Source organism: Plecotus auritus, assembly GCF_963455305.1.
Source record: "Plecotus auritus genome assembly, chromosome: 3".
Taxonomy (NCBI): domain Eukaryota; kingdom Metazoa; phylum Chordata; class Mammalia; order Chiroptera; family Vespertilionidae; genus Plecotus; species Plecotus auritus.
The window spans coordinates 212291961-212312822 of NC_137772.1; the positions used below are offsets into that span (position 1 = coordinate 212291961).

Here is a 20862-nt window from a genome sequence, read left to right on the forward strand (position 1 = left end):
CTCCCGTCTGGCCTGCATAGTTTCTATTGAGAAATCCGCTGTCAGTCGTATGGGTGCTCCCTTGTAGGTAACTAACTGTTTTTCTCTTGCTGCTTTTAATATTCTCTCTTTGTCTTTTGCTCTTGGCATTTTAATTATGATGTGTCTTGATGTGGTCCTCTTTGGATTCCTTTTTTTGGGGGGTTCTGTGCACTTCCTGGACATGTAAGTCTATTTCTTTCACCAGGTGGGGGAAGTTTTCTGTCATTATTTCTTCAAATAGATTTTCAGTATCTTGCTCTCTCTCTTCTTCTGGCACCCCCATAATTCGGATATTGGTACACTTGAAGTTGTCCCAGAGGCTCCTTACACTATCTTCATATTTTTAAATTCTTTTTCCTTTTTTCTTTTCCGGTTGAGTGTTTTTTGCTTCTTTGTATTTCAAATTTTTGACTTGATTCTTGCGATCCTCTAGTCTGCTGTTAGATCTCTGTATAATATTTTTTATTTCAGTCAGTGTATGCTTAATTTCTAGTTGGTCCTTTTTCATATTTTCGAGAGTCTCGCTAAATTTATCAGCCTTTTCTAGAAAATTGTTGAAAAACCTTATAACTGTGGTTTTGAACTCTATATCCAGTTGTTTGCTTTCCTCCATTTCTTTCATTTGTGATCTGTTTCTTTGTCTCTGCATTTTGGCTGCTTCCCTGAGTTGATAGAATGGCTTTGTGTGTTAAGTGTCCTATAGGGCCCAGTGGCTCAGCCTCCCCAGTTACCTGAGGTGGACACTCTTGGTGCACCCCTTTGTGGGCTGTGTGCACAGTCTTGTTGTAGTTAAGCCTTGATTGTTGTTGGTATCACTGGGAGGAATTGACCTCCAGGCCAATTGGCTGTGAGGATCAGCTGTGTCTACGCTGGGAGAACTTCTGTTCTGGAGACACCCTTATGAGACAGGACTTGCAAAAGCCTCTGTGCTCAGCTTGGATGGGGCAGAGTCTCACGGCGGAGCAGACAGCCTTGGTTTCCCATCAGCCCTGCTCTAATAGGCCCCTGTGTCTCAGTGTCCCGTGGTAATCGCTGCAAGCACCTCTGAGAGAAAGCTGCCCTCGAGTTCTGCCCGCTGCCAGACAGACCAGTTTCTCCCTGAATGAGTCTGGGTCCCCAGAGTCTCGCTCAGAACTGGAGTTCAGTGTAGTCGGGAGCTTTTGTCTTCCTCCTGCTTGAGAAAGCCAGCTGCATGCTCAGTTGCCCACCCACTCCGCGCGCGTGCCTTGGTACCTCTGCCTTCCGCAGTTCCTCTGAGTTTCAGTGTGCTTTTTCCTTTCCTGACAGTCCAGTTTCACCCCATATGAGTCTGGGTCCCCAGATTCTCACCCGGAACTGGAGTTCAGCATAGTCGGGAGCTTTTGTCTCCCTCCCGCTTGAGAAAGCCAGCCACGCACTCAGTTGCCAGTCCTCTCAGTGTGTGCATCTCAGTACCTCTGCCTCCTGCAGCTCCTCTAAGTCTCAGTGTGCTTTTCTCTTTCCTTCTAGTTGTAGAAATTCCACTCAGCCAGCCTTCCTGTGGTTCTGGATGATGTCCGTTTTGTCTTTTAGTTGTAGTTTTGAAATTGTTGTGCGAGGCAGCAGTTTAGGTGTTTACCTATGCTGCCATCTTGGTTTCTCCCAAGATTCTTTATGTAGTTCAGTAAATAAAAGTCTTTAAGTTACAAGAATAAAGTATTAATATTGAATTAAATTTATGGCAAGTATTTTTAAATCACCAGGTATTACATTTTTATGTAAAATTTGAATTATTTAAGTCTTCTGAACTGTAGAATTCTGCTGATAGCTCAGAAATGCCTATCCTTTTCCAAATGTACAATTTTGTGGAATGTTCGTGGATATTCCAGAAGGAGTCAAACATGAACTAAGTTTGGGAAATATTAACTGCTGTATCATTTCTTGTCTCCACCCTGACTGCTGGAGCATATTAGCACACTGACAGCTTTGAGATGTCCCTAACAAAAGCACACACACAGTACAATAGGATGCAAGCATTAAACTTCATTTAGCCTAACATCTTCCAAGCTTCTCTGACCACAGAAAGCTTCCTCTGAAGATCCTAATTCTCACAGTATCCAGCAAGTCACCTCGTGGGTTCTGAAGATATAACATTAAGGTTCTCTGAATATTACCTTAATTATTTTGTAAAAAGTAATAATAGATATCTTTGGGTGACAGTCTTAGAAAAGAAATTTCAGGCTAGTAAATATTATTTGCTGTAAATATTCTAATAAATTATACAGAAATGTGATATTTTATCTCAAGGAATCTTTTAAGGCACTTACCTGGTATAATTAACAGTCATGTGCATGCATTTGCTGAATATTATTTTATTTTATTATTTTGTTTTTTTAAATTATTTTTTATTGATTTCAGAGAGGAAGGAAGAAAAAGAGAAACATCAACGAAGAGAGAGAATCATTGATCAGCTGCCTCCTCCAAGTCCCACATGGGGATCAAGCCCGCAACCTGGGCATGTGCCCTGACCAGGAATTGAACCATGACCTTCTGGTTCATAGATCGATGCTCAACCACTGAGCCACGCCAGCTAGGCAATACTTTTAAAATTATACAGCATTGATCAACACCAATATAATCTTGATAAAGTTCTTACAAAATTTCTAAAATAATTATTGGTGAAGTTAATAAGTGTGACAAATCGATTTATATTAGTTAATGTTGGCTTTGTTTTCTATAGAAAAAGGAAATTAATCATGAGGTTTTCAGAGTGGGAGGAACAAGTTCTCAAACAATACATATATGCTTTGATGTCTGTGTCCTAATGATCGTGGTACATGAATTATGCCTGTCATTGATGTTAGCTACAAAATGAGAACTCAAAAATCACCTCCGTTGTGGATTTCATCAAGGTTAAAAATTTTAACATCCTAACCTACAATCACACAAAACACTTGCATAGAGTTCCAATTTTTAATTTACACTTTCATTTGGATTACCTTACTCCCTTTTATTTATTTTTCTCTTTTGCCCCAAACACTCAAATTTAATCTTTCAGGTACCAAGTCTTCTAAGGCTTACTCATCAGTTGAAAGTGTTTTGTGTAGTTTCTCCTCTTCTTTTTCAGATTTCTCTTTCCTCAGGATACTTGGGATGAAGTCCTTTTCTCCTTGACTTTGTGTGCCTATTTCTTGTTTCAGATGAAGAGGAAGCCTCCCCATCTTTTGTCCTGCCTCCAGGTTAGGATGACCCCAACCCCCCTATTCCCCACTTTGTAATTTATTATTAAGTTTCAGTAAAGGAAAAGAAAAGACAGAGCACATTGATGAGACAAGGCACAGAGCAGGTGGTGCCAAGGCTAAGAGGAAAAACAATGGCTTTAATGGTAAATTTGTATATATATATATATTTTTAACATGAGGACATTTTTAAAAAGAGTCTTCCTTTGTGAAATAAATAAGACTCATAAATCTTGGATACAAATTTTAGGGGCAAAAATATTTGTCTTCTATTTGTTTTTTAAATATTATTATTGGTTTTAGAGAAAAAAGGAGAGGGAGAGAGAGATAGAAACATCAATGATAAGAGAGAATCATTGATTGGCTGCCTGCTGCACACCCCCTACTGGGGATCGAGCCCGCAACCTGGGCATTTGCCTTTGACTGGAATTGAACTTCAGTCCACAGGCCGATGCTCTATCCACTGAGCCAAACCGGTGAGGGCTCATTGTTTTTTAAATAAGACATCTTTTTAGAGATGCTTTCATAGTTGAAGCTCTACTGATTTTCCATCCAAGCCAACATCTAGTTTTTTTCTCCCTACTATCAGAAGAGGGTTTGGGGATCCAAGGAGGTTGCAGTCAGCACTTCATTGGCACCCCTTTCCTCTTGCATCATCCAGATCACACTTTCCTTTCAGGTTTGGGTAGTCGGGCCCTGGAGAGAAAAGACTCAGGTGAGCAGACGCCTGGAACAATCACTAATGACCTCATTTCTTGAAGCTGCATTTATTCTAATCTTTGTTTTATTCAGTTTGTAGCTCTGATAGCCATCTTTCATTACATTACATTTCTTACAAGAAAACTAATGTATTAAGAAACAATTAATTTTGCATGATACATATACACAAATGTAGGAATCTACCTACATACATCACAGGTTGGTTTGTTTTATTATAACTATCATTTGACAAATACAGAGAGATTAAGAAACTTTTAAAATCTACACTTGGAGAGTGCTGAAGTTAGATAATAATTCACATTTTTATAGAACTTTACATATAGTTGATAAAACACCTACAGATGTATCCTGTCAGCTGTGCTACAATTCATTTATTCATTCATTCAACAAATTTTTTTAAAAATATATTTTATTGATATTTTACAGAGAGGAAGGGAGAGGGATAAAGAGCTAGAAACATCGATGAGAGAGAAACATCAATCAGCTGCCTCCTGCACACCTCCCATTGAGAATGTGCCCGCACCAAGGTACATGCCCTTGACCGGAATCAAACCCAGGACCCTTCAGTCCGCAGGCCGACGCTCTATCCACTGAGCCAAACCGGTTTCGGCCATTCAACAAATTTGTGTTGAGTGCCTACTATGATCCTACTATGGGCTTCTTATGGGCCAAACATTTGTAGGTATAGAAATGAAAAAAAAAAAAAAAAGTAAAATTTCTGCCTCGTGTTCTAAATGTGAATGATCACTATTATTATTAATATCACAGACACACACAACATAAATTTTTAACATCAACTTTGTTATTAAAAATCATGTAATCATGTGACTACATTGCATAACTTCATTATGAAAATGATGGTCTCTGTGGATAGAAATACTGAGCATGACTGATACATGACAACTAAAATAACTAAATCTACATTCTCTTCTCTTCAAGAAGCATTAACAGGTAAAGTTGGCAACACAAGCATTTTTTTCCAGCTATTTAAGCAGCTGAAACTGAACTTCTCTGAATTCAGCTGTCAGAAACAGAGGGAATATATACATTCTCTCTCCTATCCCCCTCATTGGAGTTGACTGATGATTAATCCAAGCTAAGAACCTGGAGTGCAAACTAGAAAATGCAAAATAAACTTCATTTCCAGGTTCTCTCTCTTCATGGGAAAGCCTCAAAGAGTTTTTTTCTTTCCGTTTTTCTGAGCTTTCCCCCCCTTTCAGGATGCTCCTAATATCCTTGAAACTGTACCTGCAGGTCATGATCTGTTACTTAATTGTCCAACTATGGTCACATCTGTATGATCCTAATAGAATTATCTAATTATACAATAGCAAGACATTTAGAAATATCAGGCCAGACTTGGTTGTCTCACCCTTCCCAGTTGACCTGCAAACTGACCCATCCTACTCTTTTGTTATATGTGTATAGCCTCATAGTCGGTGACCTGCAAAAAATACTGAGAGTACTGCATTAATATACTTCTCACCATTATTTATTTGTTAGGGGTCAGGCAGGATGGGGAAAGAAAAGAACCATGGCTTCTAACAAAGAATAACACCCTATCTGAAAAGTGTTAGTTTCTAGGAATTAGAAAATGTTCCTTTATCCCATCATGGAAGAAACATCCATGTAAGAATGGGAACCTGTCACTCTCTTCTGATGACTGCAAGGAGATGGATAGAAAGAGTGGTGTTACATTTATCCAGGTTGACTAGACAAAGTCAAGCTTCCGTGATGATGAGAACGACAAACCCAGGTAAGTCTACCTCCGAAGAACCTGGCCCTGAAATGATCCTTTTCCTCCTTTCTGCTCATTAGAATGGTCTCTTGGAGAATCACCTGCCACAGAGGATCAAGACAAGCAGAACGCCAATTCTCAGCTGTCCATCCTGTTCGTGGAAAAGCCTCAAACAGGAACAGTGAAAGTTGGTGAGTGCCAAGCATAAATCCTGCTTTAAAAAAAAGAAATGCAGGTGAAATTCACATAACAAAAATCAACCATTGTAAAGTTGGCTATTAGTACACTCAATGTATGACCACTACCTCTAGTTCCAAAACTTTTCGTCATCCCAAACAGAAACCTTGTACCCCCATTAAGCAGTTACTCCCCAATCTCCCTCCCCTCAGCCTCTGGCAACCACTAATCTCCTTTGTCTCTATAAATTTTCCTATTCTGGATATTTCATATAAATGGAATCACACAATATATGACCTTTAGTGTCTGGGTCTATCTATTCTGTAGCATAAATCAGTACTTCCTTTCCTTTTTATGGCTGAACTAGAGGCCTGGTGCACAAAATTCATGCATGGGAGGGGGGTCCCTCAGCCCAGCCTGCACCCTGTTCAATCTGGGACCTCTCGGGGATGTCCGAATGCCCTAGCAATCCGGTACCGCTGGCTCCTAACCGCTCACCTGCCTGATCACCCCTAACCCCTCTGCCTGCCTGCCTGATTGCCCCTAACCACCTCTGCCTGCCTGATTGCCCCTAACCACCTCTGCATGCCTGCCTGATCACCCCTAACTTCTCCCCTACCAGCCTGATCACCCCTAACTGCTCCCCAGTTGGCCTGATCACCACTAACCACCTCTGCCTCACCCGCACCCAGGACCCAGGATTCCCTCCTCTGGCTGGCTGCAGGCACCCAGGACCCAGGTCAGCTTCGCCCAGGCCAGCCACAGCCACAGGGGACCGTGGGTGGGTGGCTTCGCCCAGGCCGCAGCCACAGGCACCCGGGACCACGGGGCAGGCGGCTTGTCCCTCCCCCAAGCCACAGGTGCAGATGCAGCCGCTGGTGCCCGGGACCGCGGGGCAGACGACTTGTCCCTCTCCCGGGCCACAGTCCCAGCCGCTGGCTCCCTGGACTGCGGGGCATGCGGCTTGTCCCTCTCCTAGGCTGCAGGTTCAGGTGCAGCCACTGACACCCGGGACCATGGAGCGTGCGGCTTGTCCCTCTCCTGGGCCACAGCCTGACTGGTCCCCATTCCTCTCTCGCAAGCTCATTTGTGCCTGGCTGGTCCCCATTCCTCTCTCACAAGCTCATTTGTGCCTGGCTGGTCCCCATTCCTCTCTCGCAAGCTCCTTTGTGCCTGGCTGGTCCCCATTCCTCTCTCACAAGCTCATTTGTGCCTGGCTGGTCCCCATTCCTCTCTTGCAAGCTCAGTTGTGCCTGGCTGGTCCCCATTCCTCTCTCGCAAGCTCAGTTGTGCCTGGCTGGTCCCCATTCCTCTCTCCCCAGTATAGAGTGTCTGAGCTGTTACAGTGTGATGGTGTGAGGGTGTGACGACCATTTGCATATTAGCTCTTCATTATATAGGATAGTATCCCATTGTATTTCTATATTAAATCCTTGAAAAGGTGAGTTAACATTTCAGTACACTTTAGTATGTAGAAGTTGAGTGCCTGGAGCCAGGTGGGATACAAATAGGTTTCTTCATTTGTCAAGTGGGGATAATACTACCTGTGAAGTACTTTGAACAATGCCTGACGTATCTTAAATCTTTGAGCCAGTGTTTGCTGTCATTACAACATGCCTCATTCTGTAAGATGATTACAACACTATCACAATGTATAGTATCTCAGAGGAAGCTAGTCAAGCAGATGGTTCAACTTTGGAGATACTCATTCAAAAATACTGATTGCACACCTGTTAAAACACTGTTCTGAACACTAAGTATAACATGTGAGCACTCACAACTTGCAGTTTTGTTTTTTTTAAAATATATTTTATTGATTTTTTACAGAGAGTAAGGGAGAGGGATAGAGAGTTAGAAACATCGATGAGAGAGAAACATCGATCAGCCGCCTCCTGCACACCCCCTACTGGGGATGTGCCCGCAACCCAGGTACATGCCCTTGACCGGAATCGAACCTGGGACCCTTCAGTCCGCAGGCTGATGCTCTATCCACTGAGCCAAACCGGTTTCGGCGCAACTTGCAGTTTTAATGGGAGAGCAGACAACAACAAATTAAACAAACAGATAATCACAAAAACCTAGTACCATGAAGGAAATAAACAGGGTGGTGAGTTAGAGAATAACTTGGGGTCCAGGAATTTTTAACTAAGTAAATTTTTATAAGAAATATACTGGGAATTATATAGAAATGTACTTACAAAATAGTATGCATATGAGCCTATAGTTGCCTATATTCTTTCAGGTAAGGAATGTAGAAGCACACTGAATGTAAATGGAAATGTCAGCACCCCTCATGTTTCTGGAAGATACCAAAATGCTGGTCTGGCCATGGAGCTAGAGTTTTCATGTACTTAGGATCTTATCAGTAATCTTTCAATTCAAACAGATAGGCAAGTTTATTTTAAAAAGATCAGTTTCATATAATCATATTCTCATAATTCCAGACTTCCCATCACTTGCTTAATAAAAAATATTTGAAAAAATTTATACACTATCTATAATAATCCTATCTAATAAAAGAGTAATATGCAAATTGACTGCCACTCCAACACACAAGATGGCTGCCCCCATGTGGACACAAGATGGCTGCCACAAGATGGCCAGCAGGGGAGGGCAGTTGGGAGGGATCAGGCCTGCAAGGGAGGGCAGTTGTGGGTGATCAGGCCAGCAGGGGAGGACAGTTGGGATCAACCAGGCCTGCAGGGGAGGGCAATTGGGGCGGGGGCAGTCCTGCAGGGGAGGGCAGTTAGGGGTGACCAGACCTGCAGGGGAGAGCAGTTGGGGGGAACCAGGCCTACAGGGGAGGGCAGTTGGGGGGGACCAGGCCTGCAGGAGAGGGAAGTTGGGGGTGACCAGGCTGCAGGGGAGGGAAGTTGGGGCAACTGGGCCTGCAGGGAAGGGCAGTTGGGGGGGACCCAGGCCTGCAGGGGAGAGCAGTTAGGGGAGATGAGGCTGGCAGGGGAGGGCAGTTAGGGGTGACCGGGTCAGCAGGGGAGGGCAGTTGGGGGGGACTAGGCCTACAGGGGAGGGCAGTTGGGGGGGGAGCAGGCCTGCAAGGGAGGGCAGTTGGGGGCGATCAAGCCTGCAGGGAAGGGCAATTAGGGGTGACCAGGCTGGCAGAGGAGGGAAGTTGGGGGCAACCGAGCCTGCAGGGAAGGGCAGTTGGGGAGGACCCAAGCCTGCAGGGGAGAGCAGCTGGGGAAGACCAGGCCTGCAGGAGAGGGATGTTGGGGGTGACCAGGCTGCAGGGGAGGGAACTTGGGGCAACCGGGCCTGCAGGGAAGGGCAGTTGTGGGGGACCCAGGCCTGCAGGGGAGAGCAGTTAGGGGAGATGAGGCTGGCAGGGGAGAGCAGTTAGGGGTGACCGGGTTGGCAGGGGAGGGCAGTTGGGGAGGACCAGGCCTAAGGGGAGGGCATTTGGGGGGGGGGGACCAGGCCAGCAGGGGAGGGCAGTTAGGGGCAATTGAGCTGGCAGGGGAGCAGTTAGGCATCAATCAGGATGGCAGGGGAGTGGTTAGGGGGTGATCAGGCTGGCAGGCAGAAGCAGTTAGGGGCAATCAGGAAGGCAGGCAGGTGAGCAGTTGGGAGCCAGCAGTCCTGGATTGTGAGAGGGATGTCCGACTGCCCGTTTAGGCCCTATCCTACCGGGATCGGGCCTAAACGGGCAGTTGGATATCCCTCGAGGGGTCCCAGATTGGAAAGGGTGCAGGCTGGGCTGAGGGACACACACACCCCATGCACAAATTTTGTGCACCGGGCCTTTAGTAAAAGCATAATATGCTAATTAGATTGGACAGCCAGACAACATTCCGGATGACATTCCAGACAAAGCCGCGGTGGCGGGGGCCGAGGCAGAGTCAGTTAAGGGCGATCAGGTAGGCAGGCGAGCAGTTAGGGGCGATCAGGCAGTCGAGTGGTTAGGGGCGATGAGGCAGGCAGGAAGAGTGGTTAGGGAAATCAGGCAGGTGAGCAATTAGGGGTGATCAGGCAGGTGAGTGGTTAGGGGCGATCAGACAGGCAGGCAAGTGGTTAGGGCAATCAGGCAGGCAGGTGAACAGTTAGGGGCAATGAGGCAGGCAGGAAGAGTGGTTAAGGGCAATGAGGCAGGCAGGCAAGTGGTTAGGGGCGATGAGGCAGGCAGGCGGAGTGATTAGGGGCGACCAGGCAGGCAGGAAGGTGAGTGGTTAGGAGCCAGTGGTCCCGGATCACAAGAGGGATGTCCAACTGCTGGACATCCTCCAAGGGTTCCAGGATTGCAAGAGGGTGCAGGCCGGGCTGAGGGACACCCCCACCCTCCGCCCGGTGCACAAATTTTGTGCATTGGGCCTCTAGTATATATAGATTTGTATACATACATTTGTGAATTTTTCACCATTTTATTTCATATATAGAATATCAACACCCCCCCCCAACAAAGTTATTTCTACTAATTAACCCATTACTCCTTTTTTGTTCCATAAATCTCAAACACAGAACAAATTGGAGAATCTAAAGACCTTCTAGGGTGCTTGTAAAATAATCAGGGCCATTTCATTGCACAATTCTAGGGGCACCCATCTCATCATAGTGTATGCAATGCAGTCCCATATAACTCCTTCCAGTTGAGAGCAAAACAAACGACAGTTTTTTAAAATGTCATTTTAAAATGACAGTTTTTATTGATTTCAGAGAGAGGAAGGGGAGGGAAAGAGAGAGGGAAACATCAATTGGCTGCCTTCTGCATGAGCCCCACTGGGGATCGAGCCCCAAACTCAGGCATGTGTCCTGATGGGGAATGGAACTGGTGACCTCCTGGTGCACAGGACGATGTTCAATCAACTGAGAGCCACACTGGCTGGGCCAAATGACAATTTTTAAACCAGTCTGAATCACTTGTGCTTTTTCTAGGTGAAAATATCACCTTTATAGCCAAGGTCAAGGCTGAAGATCTTCTTAGAAAACCCACTGTCAAATGGTTTAAAGGGAAATGGATGGACCTGGCCAGCAAAGCTGGGAAGCATCTCCAGCTGAAGGAAACCTTCGAAAGGCACACTCGGGTATGGCCCTGAACTCCTGGCATAGGGGCCTGGCTAGCTCATTCCTTCGGGGTGGGTAAAAGGTCATTTTTATGTTCAGCTTTGAGAGATTTCAGTCCCAGAAAATTCTCTGGAGTTAGTGTTCCTAGTGTCTACCCTTAGCATGCTTGCCCTGCTGTGCCCAAAGGCTGCGGAGCACAGGACCCCTCCTCTATTGACAGCATCATTGTAGAATCCACAGATTCAGATGTGCCTTTAAGACAGTGCTAAAGGGTTGGGGGGAAAACTGAAATGTGATGGCATCTCTCTGCCAGGTAGGCCTGACATGTGTCGGATGCATTTCATTGCAGATATACACATTCGAGATGCAGATCATCAAGGCCAAAGAGAACTATGCAGGAAACTACAGATGTGAGGTCAGCTATAAGGATAAGTTTGACAGCTGTTCATTCGATCTTGAAGTGCGTGGTAAGAGAGCCTTCTTGTCTGGATAAATTTGATTTTTTTTTTTTTTTTGATGGGGCATGAGGGGATGAAGAAGAAGGCCGTTTAATACTATGATATTTTGAAAATAAAGTTTCCTTTAAAACAGTGTGTGTTTATTGTTGTGATGGTCTCAGCAAGCCTGTGAATTAAATTGTTATGAGGTAATTTTATAAGGGGAAGTTGAGGATATTATTGCTGAGTATCTCTTGTTCATGCTATCTATAGCCCTTCAATCTCGCAAATAATGGCTGAGTCTGTACTGAATGTACATGTTTCATTGGGTCCATTTATTCCCACTCAGGTTTGGGGATAAGTTAATATGGCACAAGGATATTAGGATACCCAGGTGGAAGGGAGGATTTCTCTTATAAGGACAGAGATGAGATATGGAAGTTCTTCATTTATATGTTCTGTGTACCGCCCAGAGCGGATTTAATAGGGATAAATGTAAAGGTGTACAGGTAGTTTGGGGGTGGGAACCACTTCTCTGAGTACACAAAGGGAAAGTTGACTTGGCAGTAAAGATCATAAACTTAAGATGATTCCAAAGTGTGATGTCGCTACAAAAGACAAAGCTGGCATAATCTAAAACTAGGCCATTAGAATCTAGGTTTAGAAAATGACACCCCACTCTGCAGCATGCTGATCCATATCTGGAGTAATGTCTTGAGCTCTGGGCACTATACTCCACCAGCATCCCTTCTGGAGGAGGGTAGCCAGGGGAATGAAGAATCCAGAAATCATGCTCTATTCAGTGTGGATGAAGGAGGTCCTGCATATACGATTCATTGTAAATAGAGGAAGGGCCATCACACAGAGGACAAGGCCATTTTCCATGTACTCAAGAAGTGCTTAGGCAGATTAGAATCAAAAGGTGGAAATTAGGAGACTGTGAATTTTGTCTTAACATTAGAGTGAGCTCTTTCGTTAAAGCTTTGTAGACACAACAGAAGGTTGTGAGATGACCATCCCAAGAGATGTCAAGCAGAGGCTGCATGATCTGGGGTGGAGGTGTTGTCAAGATTTTTGTATTAAGTGGGAATCTGGTCCTGATCCACCCCATTGGGATTACAGAATCTAGCCAGGCATCTCTAAGAATCACCTGAAGGGCTTTTAAAGAATTTTGATTTCTGGGTATCTATCTCTAATCAGGTGAATCAAAATCTCCAGCAGGGAGATCAAGAAGCTGGTACTTTTGGAAGCTCTTGAGGAGATTCTAATAGGCAGGCAGGTGGAATGACAATGGGCTGCGGTAACACTGATTCTGTGTGAGGGAGGATAAGTTATGCTATCTCGGCAGCATTCCAGGAGCAGCCATGCCCCCTTCACCTGGCCTTCCTTCCTTCTGAAGAATCCCCACAGCCTGGAAAGGAACTGAACACAAAACTGCCTTCTTAATGGTGTTTATGTTATTGTTTTTCTTTCCTTTCAAAGAATCTACCGGGAGTACTCCAAACATTGACATCAGATCTGCTTTCAAGAGAAGGTAACTTCAAAAGGCGACTCAACGTAGCTTTTGTACAACATGAAAGTGGAGGATTTTAAGAATACACTTTCTCTTCCTCCACCCTCTATAATTTCAAATGAGAACTTTTTTTTTCACTATAGTTAAACATACCATATATTCAAAAGTTCGTGTTCTGGAAAAGCCATGGGCTTAAGGCCAAATCAAGTATATACTGATCATGCTTTTTTTAAAAAAATCCTCACCCGAGGACACATTTATCAATTTTAGAGAGAGAAGAGAGAGAAACATCGATGTGAAAGAGAAACATTGTTTGGTTGCCTCTCATATGCATCCTATCCAGGGACTGAACCCGCAACCTAGGTAATGTGCCAGGACTGGGAATCCAGCCCGCGACCCTTCAGTGTACAGGGTCAACACTCCAAATAACTGAGCCACACAGACCAGAGCTTATGGGTCATTCTTAAGAATATTCTTGTTAATAGTGAAGCTCCCATTTTGGCAGGTTTCACAGTTGCCTTATAAAAATATGCTTTCAATCTATTCATATGATTGCATTATTTCCCACCAAATGGCCAAAAAAGATAAATATATAAAGATACACATCTTATGTAGAACCAGTTAAGTAATGTCAGAAAACTTACATCGCTTTTCATTTAGAAATCACTTATGGAGCTATTCAATCACAATTAAGTAGTTACTTACTGAAGTTAACACTATTTAAATATTGGATTATCCTAGATGAAAGGCCACTGAGTCTGCTGGAATAAAAACCATTGTAAAAAGATAAATACAAACACCTACTTGATTTATTTCCCAACTGGCAAGGTCGAAAAATCAAGGGTCAAGAAAGAAAAATGAAAAAAAAAATTCTAATCTATTACAAGTATAACTAGACCTTTCCTGCTATTATTTTACTTCCAGTACTTGATATTTCCATAATATAAATTCTTTAATGAGAGCAAATGTTTTGTTCTTCATACAAGTAAAGGTACATACAGTTTTATTTAATAAGAAAAGTCAACCCAAACTATTATAAAACAATGAGTTAGTCTGCTGATAAAAGGCAAATTTTTCCTCCTAAATTATAAAAAAATGAAAATTTTAATTACTTTAAAAGATATTTAATATTACATGATCAATCAATTGGCATTTTTTAAAAAGTCATAACTTTCAAATCCTGTTCATTTCCTTCCACCTTGCCAGGTCCAGCAAATGCAGAGGTCTGACACTCTGCTCATACCATGTACCAAATTTTGGTATATTTTACCAAATTTTGTGCTTTAAAGGAATAGAGATGTGTTTATTTCAATATACACAAAATTTTCCAAATACACACAATTAAAGAACTTTTGAAAACACATTTTTGGTCTTCACTTTGTATGATTTATATGTTATACACAGTTTTTAAACCTGCAGACTCCCCTTAGGAACCATAGCTAACGTTTTTAAAGAGCAGGAAACAAAATCTTTATTAAAAAATTAAACATGCAAGTAAGTATGTAGTGCCATTTAAGTGTAAGCTCCATAGCTTCTATTTAGAGTTTATAAGAAATCAAAGATGGCTGCATGCCTAATTTAAGATGCATTTCTCTATAGAAAAGCACTTTTAAAAAGTCCCTGTAGAAGGGTCATCAACATTTCAAAGGCAAATTTTTGAAAAATTCATTTTAAAAGAATATGAAAAGCTTATTCTTATTTCAAAGACAAATTTTTGAAAAATTCATTTTAAAAGAAAATGAAAAGCTTATACTTATTTCCCTTTAAAACAGAAAGGAATGCAACTTTTATTTTTACTTTTTGTTAATACTCACCAGAGGATATTTTTCCATTGATTTTTTAGAGAAAGTGGAAGAGAGAGGGAAAGATAGAGAGAAACATCGATGTGAGAGAAACATATCCATTGGTTGCCTCCTGCACACACCCGGATCAGGGCCTGGGCCGGGGAGGAGCCTGCAACCAAGGTATAGAATGGAACCCGAGACCCTTTGGTCCTCAGGCTGATGCTCTATGCATTGAGCCAAACTGGCTAGGGCAGGAATGTATCTTTTAAAAAGCCTTGTACTAGCTCCATTCTTATGTCAGTATGACATTATCTGATTTATCTATTGATGGACACAAAGAGGTTACCTTTGAATATAAGCTTTGCACTTATATATTTGACACTGGTACACTTCGTCCTCCAAGCCAATCTCTGACACGAGTGACAGAGATCAGCGAAAGTCCTTTGCTTTTTACACGGGTATGTTTCCAGATCCCCCTACTTGCAAAAACAAAGTACTTTGTGTTGTTTGGCTTCATTGCATTTGTGTTACTCCATTTTAACACAAATCTAAGCTGTTTTATATATGCAATCTACAAAACTGTGTCTCTTCATGTTTACTTTTCCACAAGTTACATACTCCAAAAAGTTTTCAATGTCACTTGTGTGAAAAGGAATAGTTTGTGTTGATTTAGTCCCAGGACTTGTGTGCTGGTACAAAATTGCATATACATTATACGTAGAGTGTTTGGGGAAAACTGTTGTGTATGTGTCTCAGCACTAAACCCAGATTTGCTTTTCTCTTGTTAATGACAGTGGAGAAGGTCAAGAGGATGCAGGGGAACTTGACTTTAGTGGTCTCCTGAAACGTAGGTGAGAACCAAGTGATGGAGTGAGGAGCTGTGGCCTGGAAATTTTTAGATACCCACTCAGAGAAGTCAAGTTTAAAGTAGATGTGTTTCAAAGAATTTCTTATTTCTTAAAACGTGTTTTGCTTCTAGAATATAACAGAGTCAACTAAGAAAGAGACAGAGAAACAACTGCATACTAATCTGATCAAGGTTTTAGCATACTAATCTGTTTAAGGTTTTAGCTGGTGCTGTTATATTTTCTTCTTAAATGTTTTATGAGTCTTTTGCATATTTTCTTAGTCGGGGATGAAGAGATTGAAAACTGAGACAAAAGACTTAAATACCTAAAAACCTCTAATTTCTCTCATTTCAACCATGATTCCCTATGATGGCGGAATAAAGCTTCCATTCTCCTGCCTTTGATATTTGACTGAAAAATCAAATCAATTTCACAATTTTGGTAGAAGTTTATGCAGGTATATATATATATATATATATATATATATATATATATATATATATAATTTATGTGTGTGTATATATACACATATATATATAATATACACATATTTTATATATATATAAAATACATATATATTTTGAAGGCACACCTACTTTAATATAGCATTTAATATTTACTGTATTTCATCAAATCTAAGACACCATCCATTTTAAGATATACCTGGATTTTATAAATCACTGAGCAATAAAAAATTGCTCCAAATAGTTTAGTATGACATACTTTTGATTATAAGATACATCTTTCTTTCAGAGTTGTTTAAAATGTCAAAAAAATGTTCATTTAAAAAGAAATAAAATATGGTAGTAAAATAGAAATAAATATTTAGCATTATCACACCCTGTTAACATTGTTCTCTTTTACAATAAAATTTGTACAACTTCATTATGGATGTATAGCATATAATCATTTTATATTTCTGTCTATACAGTTGCATATATAATCATATCATATGCAATATATTTGTTATATATAAAGTTAAACATATCCAGATATTTAGTTCAGAAACAATAAGAAGAAATTGATATTTGCTGGGATTGTGTTTACCTAGTAAATTTGTAAGTTAACAGTAAAACTACAACTCTAAATTGATGATATATAATATTGATATCAGTTTTCATTTAACTTTTTAGGTTCACTTTTTATTCCTTTTAGTGCTTGCTATGGTTATTAAAGGAACACAAGTACAAATATGCTTGCAACAAATGATAAAAACAAACAAACTGGGATATCTCAGTTTAGTTTGAGGCCTTTATTCAAGTTCCAATGAATGAAAAATTCACCCCAGCTCTAAACATTTAGGATGAGAACAGAAATATTAAAAGGTGCAATTTATTAATTACCAATGGATATTAGCCATTCAGTATACATTGGCAGTATCAAATCATCTTTCCTCCTTTGGACACTTCAAATTGATGCTTCAATTTGTAACACAAATTGACACTTTATGAAGATAAGAAAGGTTTTTCCCCTGCAAACATTTACTCAACCAGCAAAATACTGTTTTCTTTGTATAGATATAATGCTACAGGCGATGTGAGGAAAAGAAATCCAGTGTCTTCCAGTGCCTGGCGCACAGAAAGGGAAGAATACATATCTGTGGGAGGGAAAGAATAGTGGTAAAAACATGGACTTGAGTTTCAACTCTACCATTTACTGATTTACATGACTTTAGTCAAATTATATGTCCTCTCTGAGACTTGGTTTCCATATGTGTAAATGTGGAGAATAACATCTACCTAATAGAATTATTGTGAGAATTAAATGTAAAGGCATGGCTCACAGTAGGTGTTGAATATTCACTTCCACCAAAAATGTGACATTTTCCCTTGAAGAGTTTATATTTGTAAACAAAATATATACGTATCAATCGGTCAATCAAAACATGATACCGTAGATTATTAATTGTCATACTCTGGGTAAAAACATAAAAGGAAAAAGAACAGACTAGTTCTACCAGTTTGCAGAGTAAAAGAAATCATCTAATTAATGGTGGAAATGACTAAGGAAAAAAATTACTAGAAAATATGGGCAGCCAAAATGTCTCATTTTCTTTACATCCCCTAATTATGATTTTGACTCATAAATAGATTGTTGTTAACATAAGACTATATTCATTTAATTACTATACTAATCCATCAATATAACTTTACAAATCATTGTGTTTTTCTACTAATTTGTGAATTGCATATGTTTTCATTGTAATGACACGTGGTTACCATTTCTACTCTAAGAGTCTGCGGCAAAACCACTATCTGAATATATATCATTATAACCAACATCTCTAGACAACAAAAGATATCCCTGCCCTGAGTAAATCTTTTAGGTAGCATCTTGTTATGGGTTTTGACCTATATAAATACTTGAACATTTTATTCTACATAAAATTTCTATAACTGCTTTGTACTTCATGAGGATCCTCAAGTTATAGAAATTTTGATGTAGATGAAAATACTGTATATGTTATATAGGTTGATCCCAGTGCTTGGAAAGGAATCAGGAGTGCCTATAGAAATTTGAATTTTTCTCCCTACTATAAATTAATGCAGCCATGCAGGTAGAGCCATCTGCAGCCACATAGGTTAAGAAAAGATATGTTCTGGATGAGTTAAGGAAATGCTACAGATGGGAGTCTTGATCTCACAATCCCGTACAAAGTGAGAAATACTTCAATCTTGCAATTTGGGACTCAGTTAAGTGATAGAGAGAAAAGGAAGGAATAGACACGAGGTCATCGGTGTTTGCACACAAAATTTGATAAAATTAAGAATGTGGCAGAGTGAGGTATATTTTGGTGTTTTTATGGAAAAAGATGGTGAGGATTAGTTTTATGAATCTGCCAACAAAACTTAAGAAATCACACGGAAAATGCTCTTTAATACTGGCTTCCATCATTTCAATATTCACCTCATGGATCTAGGCATGCCTCAGGGTTTCACTTGTGCCTCTTTTTAGCTATTTCAATCTAGTTTGCTATTTTAAATCCTTTCGCCAGTGTCAGGAGGATACTTGAAATGTATATGTATCTAATTCTTCTTGGCTGAAATACAAATTTAACCCAATGTATCATGGCACAATTGTATAGTTTGGGGACTATATTGAGGCTGGAATGTGACAAAAATAGAGCATTAATAAAGTGGATTGAGGGAATACCCACACAGAATATATACATATGTACATATGCATTTTAATTGCAATTCTTCCAGATTTATTACAAAATATTTAAAAGACATATTTGAAATTCAGACTGCTTTCAGGTAGTAGATTTAGTAGATCTGGCAAATTATTACTAATATTCCAACATCAGTACAATTTCCCAAACATTTCAATGTCTCCAGGTTAATAGAGGGTGTTGTTATTTCAGTGAGATGAACATAATAATACTTGTGTTTTTAAGAGGCACGCTTTTTCTAGTGGTGTTTTCTAGTCCTTTCCAAAAATGTTACTGATGGACCAGTGACCCTCACTCCCTTCCGCTTTCCAGATTAGCCTCAGCATCCTCTGCCTCTAGGTAAAGTGACTTACATGACAATGGAAATAAGATATTCAGAAGTCATCCTTGCCTAACATCACCCTAAACTCTATGTTAATATTTGTATTCTCCTCCTGTTCCCATAATTGCAACCAGCATTTCCTCAAGCCACTGAAACAAGTGTGATTCATGTGACAATGCAAACATATGTAATCCATCATTTGCTAACATGATAGCATGAATCTGTTTTCACATTGATGTTTAAGATGTGTTGACCAATTTTCCTGGAAAATCATATCCAAACCAGCATTATTCACAGTAAGTAGTCACTGTAACATTTCCTAATTAATCTGATAAAAAAGTCAATTAAATGTCAACAAAATCAGGATGATTTAGCCAATGAAGGAAATCCATTGAAATTTTATTTTGCATTTACCCTAAGGATCTTTTCCTACAGAGTGTTTATTCCTGAGTTTTTGTTTCATTTTTTTTGTTTTGTTTTAAAACAAGGGCAGACAAGTATACTTTAAATCAAATATTCTTTAGTTGTATATGTTCTTTACATGTTCTATATGTTCTATAGTCAGTAATCAAAGTTTTGATTCATAATTTTGACAATTACACTAAGAAGTTACTATCCCCTTGTTCATGCAACCCTTAACCATTTGCTTTGAAGTTTAACATTTATATCTTTATAACTCATACCAAGCCTGTCCTAAAAATTTCAAGACGGTACTTTAAAATGAAAAAAATAATTGGCCTCGTTCTCCTTCCCCTGACAATTTTGAACACAATTCTTTTCAAAATCGTATGTATCCACACAAAAATCAGACAAAAAAAAAAACCAAAAAAAACCAACCAATCAAAAATAAAATAAAACATGGCAATTTCAAATATTTTTTGCATTTAAAAAATAGCAAAAATGATTAGCATACACATTTACTAATATAGTAAGAAACACGCTATTTGCAAAATCCAAAGGTGTGTGTACTATATGTGTACTGTCTTCCTATATAGGTAGGTAGGGAGCCTTTTTCCCTCATAAACCAATAGTTAAAACTTCTAGTTCTACTTTTTTCAATAACCATATGCTAGATGAACACTGATCTTAAGTTCCTCAACTCTCACCTTCTAGACTTTTCAAGTTGAAAACAAGTAAAAATACCTCCAGGCTATTTCCTGATAGCCTCCAGTCCTCCCCGTCCCCCGTCCGCGTCCCCTTCCCCGCCCCCCTCACCCCGCCCCGCCCCGCCCATGGGCTTTGCACTAGGAAAACCAGTGTTCCTGCAAGTGCACCTATCTGATCTTTAACTCTGGGAGCTTCCTGAGACTTCAGGCAAAGCCCTACTAGACTTTCGTCACAGCTTAAGTGCTCAGACGCTACACAGAGCTTTCAGCACTGAACCGAAAAATCCTTCCCGGTCGTCAAGGGCCCGTGAGCAGCTGCTACACTAAGCAATGGTTCTCCCCGGTTAGGGAGGTGAAGCAGCAGCAGGAGGAAGAACCCGAGATAGACGTGTGGGAGCTGCTGAAAAATGCGAACCCCAACGAGTACGAGAAGATCGCCTTCCAGTACGGCATCACCGACCTGCGCGGGATGCTCAAGCGGCTCAAGCGCATGCGCAGGGTGGAGAAGAAGAGCGCAGGTGAGCCCGCTCGGGGGCGTGGCCGCCGGTGAAACCCCTGCCCCAGATCCTTCCTCTCTCCCCCTGGGTGTCGGGTGGGCCTGGATGGGGTGGGCTTTGTAGGAGTTAACGCTTCTCTTGATTACCTTTGGCTCCAGGTGGACTAGTTCACTGCCCCGCACAGCACTGACTGTATAGGTAGTTGACAAGCTACTGAAGGTGTAAGGTTAACACAAGAATTACATTAAAATACTGCCACGTACTGTATATAATAGAATATTAAATATTCCCAATGTCACTGGTAATTTCTCAGC

General features: G+C 40.9%; 1 protein-coding gene across 3 annotated transcripts in view; it reads left to right on the forward strand.

Moving 5' to 3' along the window:
- Positions 1-20862, forward strand: part of MYBPC1 (myosin binding protein C1) — a gene marked incomplete at its 3' end in the record, with an annotated part of 97663 nt that overhangs the window by 31318 nt on the left and 45483 nt on the right. For 2 of the 3 annotated variants that reach the window (XM_080660722.1, XM_080660724.1), the window contains exons 4-10: positions 3180-3218; positions 5757-5867; positions 10741-10889; positions 11219-11336; positions 12789-12840; positions 15398-15454; positions 20400-20569. In XM_080660722.1, coding sequence (XP_080516848.1) covers positions 3180-3218; positions 5757-5867; positions 10741-10889; positions 11219-11336; positions 12789-12840; positions 15398-15454; positions 20400-20569 — 696 coding nt within the window. The remainder of the gene's footprint in view (positions 1-3179; positions 3219-5756; positions 5868-10740; positions 10890-11218; positions 11337-12788; positions 12841-15397; positions 15455-20399; positions 20570-20862) is intronic. The other variant, XM_080660723.1, reaches the window with a different exon arrangement.